Source organism: Symphalangus syndactylus, chromosome 13 (genome assembly GCF_028878055.3).
Source record: "Symphalangus syndactylus isolate Jambi chromosome 13, NHGRI_mSymSyn1-v2.1_pri, whole genome shotgun sequence".
NCBI classification, from domain to species: Eukaryota; Metazoa; Chordata; class Mammalia; order Primates; family Hylobatidae; genus Symphalangus; species Symphalangus syndactylus.
This window is the reverse complement of record NC_072435.2, coordinates 93995188-94005948: the sequence shown is the minus strand read 5'-3', so window position 1 is coordinate 94005948 and position 10761 is coordinate 93995188. Positions and strand designations below refer to the sequence as shown.

Here is a 10761-nt window from a genome sequence, read left to right as displayed (position 1 = left end):
TTCCTTTTTCCCTGCAGCACAGGTGAAATGTTGGAACCTTTAACAAGTTCAGGCAATGATGATATAAAAAAGTTAACATGCAACTAGCTGCACTGGCTTCTAAATTGAGTTCACTGACCTTACCGTGAGTCTGTAGTAACATTTCTCTCCAATCTCTGAAAAAGTTTTTCTCTCCAGGCCATCTGTACGCTTTATGCAGGGACTGTTAACCAACCCACGTATTACACATAAGGACTCTAGGTAAAATCTAGGGTTTGAAAAACAGCATGTTATATATTATACCAGGTTTTTGGGGTTTTTTTCCAGTGGTGGGCTATTACAAAAGATTGAACTTTTATATACTTCCTAATCAAACTTAAGGGGAATCTAAACACAAAAACTAATTCACTTTCTAGGAGCTCTTTAAAAATGGGCTTAAACCTACAATCCAATCTCCTGAGTATGATGGAATGCTTTTTCCCCAGTGGCATTCATGTAGTTCAGCTGTCAAGCAGTACCTTTCTTAAAATACCACACTGAAAATAGTTTAATTTTCTGTAATTTAAAAAGTCAGAGCCAGGCGCGGTGGCTCACGCCTATAATCCCAGCACTTTGGGAGGCTGAGGCAGGCCGATCACCTGAGGTTGGAAGTTTGAGACAGCCTGACCAACACAGGGAAACCCCAGCCTCTACTAAAAATACAAAATTAGCTGGACGTGGTGGCGCGTGCCTGAAATCCCAGCTACTCGGGAGGCTGAGGCAGAACAATCGCTTGAACCTGGGAGGCAGAGGTTGCAGTAAGGCGAGATCGTGACACTGCGCTCCAGTCTGGGCAACAAGAGTGAAACTCCGTCTCAAACAAACCAAAAAAAAAAGTCAGATCTGTGTAAAGACAATTAGTGTACCTGAAAATTGTTTTCAGCTTTCAATCACTTCGGTCCTTTACTATCATTCTAAGAATCAGCCTAATTTGGGTTGCCTTGTCTTACAAATAAGGAATAGCAAACTCACCAACATAAAAAAAGTGTAGTACATGCTGCAAAAATGTAAGTATACACTGACATTTACTTGCCAAAATAACCACAAATGACTACACATATTTAACTATAATTAAATCAAGTTTTTAGAAATTTAAAGTCTGCTTCCCTAGAAATACAGGAACTCTGTGTGATAAAACTTGAGACATGACAATTTCTGAATAGCAACTGGAATATTCAACCAACAATGGTCAGTTTTGTATTTTTTCCTTAACTTATACTTCATTCTTTCCAACTATTTTAAAGCTAAATCTTTTTTTAAAAAGTTTTTAAAATAAGTCACAGGCAAATCATGAAGAGTTGGGTTTATTTCAACAGTAAATTTGAAACTCTTGCCTTAAGCAAGAGTACTACAGTAATTATATCAGGAATAGACAATTTCCTACACTGTCAAATATATAAAAGTTCCTTTTGCACTTTCTTCAACACTGATCAACAAGCAGATTCAGTCCACATTTGCTTTGATTGATCTACTGAGTTAACCCAAGCTTCTTCTTCAGAGACTCTGGCATCTCGGGTGGAGGAGGGCGAGGAAGCCTGAAGTACACCTTCACCGAGTCATAGATAAACCACTGTAGTGCAGTCAGGGTACCAATCATGATGATACGGGCAAACAGTCCCTTCCACACACCTGGTTCAAACAGGAAACGCAAATGAAAAAAATGCAACATATCCAAAACTGTTGTTCTTTCTTTCAAGAAAAAAACATCATCCTACCTTTAAATCCAAGTCTCTTGAGGACCTGAGAAGCACTGCTACCTTTTTCTTTATTCAACACAGATACCACAGAATCAGCAGGGTGAGAAACAATTGCACAAAAGACTCCAGCTGAAAAAAGATAAAGGATCCCATACAGTGCCAGTTAAAAACAGAACTTCACAGAGCCAATAATCATTTTTATGACTTTAAAATAATATTTTTCTAGTTCTAAAATAAAAATCGGACTCAGGGTGACACGCGTAGTTATCAAACTGTCTATCCTATGCAAAACGGAACAATCTTTTAAGTTTTTCAGATTTTATTCAACACTTTCTGTATAAAATTCTTAATAAACAACAACAAAAAAATGGTGCAACAGTAAGATCAACACATTCCCAAGCCTAATAATGACATCCCATAAAACAACCCTTTTAGGAACTAGTTAGCAAGTATTTATGAATCCTAAAAAGCATATAGAATGTTATGGGAAGATAAAACTGCTTTATAGGCCGGGCACATCACTTGAGGTCAGGAGTTTGAGACCAGCCCAGTCAACATGGTGAAACCCCATCTCTACTAAAAATACAAAAATCAGGCCAGGCGCGGTGGCTCACACCTGTAATCCCAGCACTTTGGGAGGCCGAGGCGGGCGGATCACCTGGGGCCAGGAGTTTGAGACCAGCCTGGCCAACATGGTGAAACCCCATCTCTACTAAAAACACTAAAAATTAGCGGGGCGTAGTGGCAGACGCCTGTAATCCCAGCTACTCAGGAGGCTGAGACAGGAGAATCGCTTGAACCCGGGAGGCAGAGGCTGCAGTGAGCCAAGATTGCACCATTGCACTCCAGCCTGGACAACAAGGGTAAAACTCCGTCTCAAAAAAAACAAAAAACAAAAACAAAAATCAGCCGGGCGTGGCAGTGCATGCCTGTCCCAGCTACTTGGGAAGCTGAGGCAGAAGAATCACTTGAACCCAGGAGGAGGAGGTTGCAGTGAGCTATTATCACGCCGCTGCACTCCAGCCTGGGCAACAGAGTGAGACTATGCCTCAGGGAAACCAAAAAAACAAAAACACTGCTTTATAACCTTTGGAATATTTTTCCCTCTCAAAAAACGCCAATAATGGAAATGATTATTTGTTCATAATTTCAGACAAGTGTGTTCTAAGTAATTCATACCTATGTAACCTGCTACAAATGTTACAACCAGCTGCTCTGGCTTTGAACATTCACTGCGGGGCTTAGGAACCACAAACTTGTACAGTGCTTCAACAGTACGTTCAAAGCAGGCAAACTTCATCATGGTGTATGGTATCTGTCTCATCCAGAGAGGAGCAACCCCCTTGTAGAATCTAGGAAATCAAGAGACTTGTTTTACACAGTTGCATATACTCATCTATCAGAGACTGCCATTATTAACAGAAATGTCCGCACACGAGTCGAGTCCTGATAGTAACAAATGGCAGCATAAATGCATGTCATTTCTATCAGAACGTTAGACTAACATGCAGGTATATTTCTCTTACATGCCAATGACTCAAGCACCTTTGACTATACAACCAAAAAAGTTGCTGGATGTTTCTTTGACTGGAACCACAAGAAATAAGAAGTTTACAAGTGGAACTCAGTTCAAGATTCATCCACAAAGGTGGATCTAAGGAAGCATGTTGTGGTCATGGAAATTCTTAGCTGTGAATAGATCACAAGGATACTCACAAGCCCCCCCTAAAAGTTAATAGTAAATGTTCAGGCCAAATATCAACTCATTTGCAGACTGACAAATGGTCCTTACTCTAGGGAAAAAAAAAAACCTCAGTCCAGGGCTCAAATCATGTATTAACTTATCTTTACCTCTCAAGTTTATGTTCTACATACAGGTAAATAGACATTAAATATTATAATAGTCTTTTTAAAAAGTCTGGTAGGCTTAATACTAAAAAATGAAGTTCACAGCCGGACGCAGTGTCTCACGCCTGTAATCCCAGCACTTTGGGAGGCCGAGGCGGGTGGATCACCTGAGGTCAGGAGCTCGAGACCAGCCTGACCAATGTGGAGTCTCTACTAAAAATACAAAATTAGCCAGGCGTGGTGGTGCATGCCTGTAATCCCAGCTATTCAGCAGGCTGAGGCAGGAGAATCACTTGAACCTGGGAGGCGGAGGTTGCGGTGAGCCGAGATAGTGCCATTGCACTCCAGCCTGGACAACAAGAGCAAAACTCCATCTCAAAAAAAAGCCAGGCGTGGTGGTTCACACCTGTAATCTCAGCACTTTGGGAGGTCAAGGTGGACGGATCATGAGGTCAGGAGATGGAGGCCACGGTGAAACCCCGTCTCTACTAAAAAATACAAAAAATTAGCCGGGCACGGTGGCGGGCGCCTGTAGTCCCAGCTACTTGGGAGGCTGAGGCAGGAGAATGGTGTGAACCTGGGAGGCGGAGCTTGCGGCGAGCTGAGATCGCGCCACTGCACTCTAGCCTGGGTGACAGAGCAAGACTCTGTCTCAAAAAAAAAAAACAACAACAAAAAAATGAAGTTCACTTAAAATAAGTACTTTCATAGTATAAATTTTTAAGTGTTTACTTACGCTTTTAGGCCTTCTTCCTTATACATTTTGGGAGCTGCATCCCTCAAAGTGTTGGCATAACCTGGCTGGGTTTGAATTCGAACCTTAGCAGCTTCCATAGGAGCCAGGGCAATGTCAGCAAAGAATTCAGCACTGGCAGAGGCAGCCAAATATAGTGATGTGCGCCAGAGATAAGTATTCTCCTAAAATCCAAAACACAAGGAAGGGACGTGAATTGCTGTTGTGTTGGTTTTCAATTGAAGTGACAGTTCTAGAAAACAACTAAGCTTCAGACATTTTATAAAGTAACACACGATATGGAATATATATGTGGTCTCTCATAACCTCATTAACAAAACACATAACTATGTGAACAATGTGAATGTTCAAAAAATATCTAGATGCCATGTACAGTTAGCCCTGGAACTACGCAAAGGAGTCCCAGAGCCCTTCTCTAAAAAACTCAAAATCCAACTTACTTAGAAAACCAGATAGTATATTAAAAGGAGAATTGTAATTTAATGAAATACATTTTATTTCTCAACCTGTCTCTGCTGACACAGGCTTACGATTTAAAACAAGTTGCTCACTTTGTAGGACCATTTTCTTCAGTGCTAAAATAAGGCAGGACAGACAAAAATCTAAGAACACTCAGAAAGTCTTAAACACTCGGAACGTTCAGTTTTAAAGTTAATTACATACCTCTCCAAGCATGTTGCTATACAAGACTTTAAAGACTTCATAAAAGCCAAACTTGCAGAGTCCCTGCATGGAGTAGCCAAGGAAAGTCGGAGCCCATCCTTTAGCCAAACCACGAACACCATCCTCTTTAAGTGTAACTGAGAATCCGTTAAATATGCCCTTGTACTTTTGGGGGTCCACCTTTATTTAAAACAAGAAAAAAAAAAATTAAATGCACCAAACAGCTAATATAAAAATTTAATCTCATGATTATTTTTGTTTGGGTTCCATAATAAATTTCAGCAACTACACAAAAGGTAACTACAGTAGTTCCTGCCAGGCACGGTGGCTCACATCTGTAATCCCAGCACTTTGGGAAGCCGAGGCAGGTGGATTACCTGGGCTCAGGAGTTCAAGACCAGCCTAGGCAACACAGTGAAACCCCGTCTCTACTAAAATACAAAAATTTAGCCGGGCATGGCGGCGTGCACCTGTAATCCCAGCTACTCGAGAGGGTGAGACAGGACAATCACTTGAGCCTGGGAGGCGGAGGTTGCAGTGAGCCACGATGGCACCATTACACTCCAGCCTGGGCGGCAGAGCAAGACTCCATTTCAAAAAAAAAAAAAAAAAAAAAAAAGAAATACAGTAGCACAGTAGCTCTCCCTTATCCAAGGGTTCATTTTCTGTGGCTTCAGTTATCCAAGGTCAACTGACATCTGAAAATATTAAGATATTTTGAGTGAGGAACTACATTCATATAACTTTTATTAGTTTATGCTTATAACTGTTTATTATTATTCATTTGATTACTTTTATAAATAGAAACTTTAGTACATTAAGGTCTAGCTTTCTGTGTCAAACTTAAGTCTTGGAGTGATAGTTAAGAGGGTAAAATTTCAACAAAAATACGGAACAAAACTGATTCTTAAGAGATTTCTTACCACCCGACTCCTACTACTTTGTTTTTTTGTTTTTTGTTTTTTGAGTCTTGCTCTGTAGCCCAGGATGGAGTGCCATGGTGTGAGCTCAGCTCACTGCAACCTCCACCTCCCAGGTTCAAGCGATTCTCCTGCCTCAGCCTCCCGAGTAGCTGTGAGTACAGGCGCACCACCATGCCCAGCTAATTTTTGTATTTTTAGTAGAGGTGGGGTTTCACCATGCTGGCTAGATTGAGTTCTGATCTCGAACTCCTGACCTCAAGTGACCCACCCGCTTCGGCTACCCAAAATGCTGGCATTCCAGGTGTGGGCAACCATGCCTGGCCCACCTCCTACTTTTTAAAAGCTACTGTCTAGATAATAGATATAACTGTATTCCTAACATATGCTAGTTCTTTAAGTAGCTTATAGAATAAAGTTTTGTGAACACTAAACAAACTAAAGACAAGTTAAAAAAAAAAAGCACATAAACTAAATTCACTTCAAGAGACATGCATAACACGTTTTAGCAAAGGTACATTTCATATCCATTACATTAGCTAATGGGGGAGGTAAAAAAGCTTATCTCACTATTTCTGCCAGTACTAGAAGGGATGGTATACATCACCTTCCTCTCCCTCCTAATATTTCAAATTCATTTCTCTTTTAGGTAAGTAGACTTCTAATCCTGTTTGGAACAAATAAATTTTTGATGTCTTGTTTTTGTTTCAATAATCTTAATTTAAAGATATTCAAATTATTTTAAAATGTTATGTAAATATACAAGAGGCTAATCTGACAAAATTTTCATACTAAGATATTAAGAGCACTTTAGGCTGGGCGTGGTGGCTCACGCCTGTAATCCCAGCACTTTGGGAGGCCAAGGCAGGCAGATCACAATGTCAGGAAATCGAGACCGTCCTGGCTAACACAGTGAAACCCTGTCTCTACTAAAAATACAAAAAATTAGCCAGGTGTGGTTGCGGGTGCCTGTAGTCCCAGCTACTTGGGAGGCTGAGGCAGGAGAATGGCATGAACCCAGGAGGCAGAGCTTGCAGTGAGCCGAGATTGCACCACTGCACTCCAGCCTGGGTGACAGAGCGAGACTCTGTCTCAAAGGAAAAAAAAAAAAAAAAAAAGCACTTTAAATAAATCTACATGTACTCTTTGCCTCGGTCTTATTAGTAGATAAAGGACATCGTTACTTCACATAACACACAGACTTGTTTACCCACTCCAACACATAGGTGCTTGTAAAATGACTATTTGGGGCACTAGTAAGCTTGAAGAACTCTGGCCAGAAGTGAAGAGCAGCAGCAAAGCCATTTACAGCCAGAGTCTAAGAGTGAATAATTTACTCAAACAATAGAGGCATTTATTGGATTTAAAACACTAGTAAAAATAAAGCCCACAATTTAAAGAAATTCTAGTTTGGTTTCCTACTGAAGTTTCTAGCAGTTGTGATATCTTCAAATTCTCATTTGTGAAGTGCTTTAAGATTTTATTTAGAGTTAAGTCACATGAAAGATACTTTCAATGCTGTCATCTCAATACAAACCTGCATACGGCATTTCACTAAATCCAGGGGAACCACAGCAGTGTGTGTCAGACCACAACTTAAGACCCCGCCAAAGCCACACAGTGCATAATACTTCGCGGAGCCAAATTCACAACTGTACTCTGTAGTAAGAGAAGACACACCATGCATTTTAATATAAAACTCATGTTACTGGTCATAAACTTACCTCCTGGACAGTTAGGTTTCCACACAGCTTGTTAGTTGGTGACTACATCTTATAACTTAACAGTCAGTCATGCTTCAATATGCTCTAGTCCAGCATGCAAAACAAACCTGCATTCTGCATTTAACCAGATCTAGAGGAACCAATGCTGTATGTGTTGTGCCACAGCTAATAATTCCTCCAAGTCCACAAAGGATAAAGAATCTGCCAGATCCATAGTCACAGCTATACTGCTCTGTTTGATTGGAAAAAAAAAAGAATCAAGTAAGTATTTCTTCAGAGATGACTAAGGCCACTGGAATGAAAGAAAATGTTTCCCTGTGAAATACTATTATCACAGCTGAATAGCTTTGGCCACAATTAAGTGGCTTAAAAAAAAAATTCACTGCCAAAATCAGATCATTTAAAAATTATGAGGGTTCTGTATCTGATACTATTAATAGTTCGTATTCTGCCGTATTAATTTTTTTTAAAGTTTTTTACATTAACGGCTTTTACAATTAAAGTCAAACTTCAAATTATTAACCACTGGTAAGAGCACACTTCAGAGCACAAATGAAACTCAGATCACTCGACATGTAAAAGGCTTGCAAACAACTTCAAAGTTTATCCTAGCCACTAACCAATACTATCCCCACTTAAGAACTCCTATAACATAAAAACTGATACGCATCAATTCCTGCAGTCAAATACATTTAATACACAAATAATGTTAGCTTTAACTTTTAAACTGAACGACAGATAGTGTAAGTAAGGACTCTTTATCCATACTAAAGACATAACAGAAGCACATGAATGATTTAAAGAAAGAAATCTTTCGATTTTACAGGCACAAGGTAGATAACATTCTTAGGACTCCTACAATTCAGTTTTCTGGTTTCTCTGTATGTACATACTTCACTAGGATTTAAAACACACACAACTAAGTTAAAGCTGGGCCCAACCACCAAGAATCCCAAGAGATAATCACACCAAAGGGATGCCCACTCAATTATCTCCTTTCTATTGCCTATGTAGGGCTGCAAGCTGCCTCCTCCAGTCGCATGAAAACAGGACATCTAGTTATCTCATATACAATTAAGTGCAAAAATGACTGACCTGGCGTCGACGAATATAAAACTTAGGAAAGGACTATTCTGAAGAAAACTAAGGGCAAATCAAAGGACAGGTAATATAGTTAGTAGAACTGTGGGTGGTCAGTAGTTTCGGAAGGAGACTTTACCCAATACTTAGTTGGCTGACCAAGCGAGCTCACGGCAGAGAAAGAGCTAGTCACGGCCTCTCTTCCCTCGGGGACATGGAGGTCACGAAGGGACACACGGCCTCAGCCCTTCCACGCCCTTGAGGGAAGGCCAAGGATCTGACACCCGCTTACGGTGGAAAAGGCCGATATCCCAGGGCAAGCAACTGGGCGCCGTCCTACGGTGCAGCGGGCTGGACTCGTCCTTCCCTGTCCTCCAAGCCGGGTCCAGGCCTCAAAGGCTGGGCGGACCACGAGTAGACCACACGACTGTATTGGGCAGGGTCTGATCTCACCTTCCACGGCTGCGGCTGCCAGGTTGCGAGGGCGGCGGGGCTGGCCCGTGGGCCCTGGGGGGCTGCTGCGGAGGTCCCCGAGGCCATCGTGCACCAGCTGCAGATGTGGCGTGTTGAAGGGGTTCGCCCGCGCCAGGTGCGCCACGGACGAGAACATCTTTCTAGGGGAAGACGGAGCGACGGTTAGAGGGCAGGCAAGGCGCCGGTTAACGTTACCGGTGCCCTGGAAACCCAACTGAGGCCTTTTCCTTCCCGCCTCCACGCCCTTGAAGAGGTCACGGCGGCCTTCGAAAGAGGCTACCAACTGGGCCCACTGCCAAAGCAGCGGCCCCACAGGGGCTCTGGGCTCTGCTCCCCGCACCCGCCACAGGGGAAGGCCCGGCCACACTCACTCCCTAAGATGGCGCTCACACAACCACTCCCTTGGAAAGGTTGCGACTCACAGAGGCCGAACGTCCTCCGGGCCCTAAAATGTGTGCCCTTCGCGCGTCGTCGGCGTGACGCGCACAGCGCGTCACTGCAAGTACACGTCGCCCATTGGTGGAGAAGAGCGCCGAGCCCGTAACGTCATCGCGTTCTCCTAGCAACCTTATTCCCGCCCCTGCCCGCTCCAGCTCTTCCGCCCGGCTTGTGCACAAGAGAATTCGTTCTGCGCAGGCGCGCGTTCTGGGTCTATTATTTTTTGAGAGGGGTCGGGCTCGGGCTCTTATCCTGCTCGCTTTATCCCTTCACCTTCAGGTGTCTCTCCTTGACCACGGGCTTCAGTTCGCTTCACTTAAGTGAATCACAGTATCTAGTAGTCACTTAAAAAACAAAACAAGGCCGGGCGCGGTGGCTCACGCTTGTAATCCCAGCACTTTGGGAGGCCGAGGCGGGCGGATCACGAGGTCAGGAGATCGAGACCACGGTGAAACCCCGTCTCTACTAAAAATACAAACAAAAAATTAGCCGGGCGTGGTGGCGGGCGCCTGTAGTCCCAGCTACTGGGAGAGGCTGAGGCAGGAGAATGGCATGAATCCGGGAGGCGGAGCTTGCAGTGAGCCGAGATTGCGCCACTGCACTCCAGCCTGGGCGACAGAGCGAGACTCCGTCTCAAAAAAAAAAAAAAAAAAAAAACCACAAATGCTTGATAATATATTTAGGTGTTGGAGTTAGAACATCATTGCAGTACTTTGTGTCACAACTTCTGCCATTACAGTACTTTTTAAAATAAGTTCCATCCGTTGACATTAAACATAGGTATGTCTGTATTTTTCATCAGACTCCTGGAGAATATTTTAAAAAGGAACGTGCAGCAAGAAGTCTTACGACAGCTTGCCACGTTATCACAATAATCTACAGAACACGTTGAAACACTGAACACCTGAGATGTTACAGCGATGAACTACTGAAAGTGACTGATAACAGATTGTGCGTGTGTGTGGTTAATACATTTAGGAAGCTTTCATTAGATTCAGCTCAATAGGGGCGCAGTTTAGTTGGGGAGAGTTTAATAGGGATTCAACCTGTTAGACTTCTGGCTCTTATATTTTCCCAGCTCTTGACAAAGTAACCTTGGGAATTTACTTCATCTCTGTGTATCTGTTCCTTAGATGTAAGATTGG

The 10761-nt window shown here is 42.7% G+C and overlaps 1 protein-coding gene and 1 non-coding gene across 6 annotated transcripts; both read right to left on the bottom strand.

The window, feature by feature from the left end:
- Positions 1–1306: 1306 nt before the first annotated feature.
- Positions 1307–10190, bottom strand: SLC25A3 (solute carrier family 25 member 3). Of its 5 annotated transcripts, none has more exons than XM_063614304.1 (8): positions 9601–10190; positions 9158–9318; positions 7438–7559; positions 4981–5160; positions 4300–4481; positions 2895–3067; positions 1734–1844; positions 1307–1647 (listed from the first exon to the last, which is right to left on the bottom strand). In XM_063614304.1, exons 2-8 carry the CDS (start codon positions 9312–9314, stop codon positions 1487–1489), a joined length of 1086 nt encoding a protein of 361 aa, XP_063470374.1. In that variant the 5' UTR covers positions 9315–9318; positions 9601–10190; the 3' UTR covers positions 1307–1486. The 5 variants fall into 5 exon arrangements, with proteins under 5 accessions (XP_063470374.1, XP_055094651.1, XP_055094652.1 ...); XM_055238676.2 differs by lacking the exon at positions 7438–7559 and adding an exon at positions 7732–7856 and having other exon boundaries at positions 9550–9678; XM_055238677.2 differs by having other exon boundaries at positions 9550–9677.
- LOC129461349 (small nucleolar RNA SNORA53) lies at positions 3139–3384 on the bottom strand. Its single transcript, XR_008650500.1, has one exon. It is a non-coding gene; the product is annotated as a small nucleolar RNA SNORA53 (small nucleolar RNA).
- Positions 10191–10761: the final 571 nt, after the last annotated feature.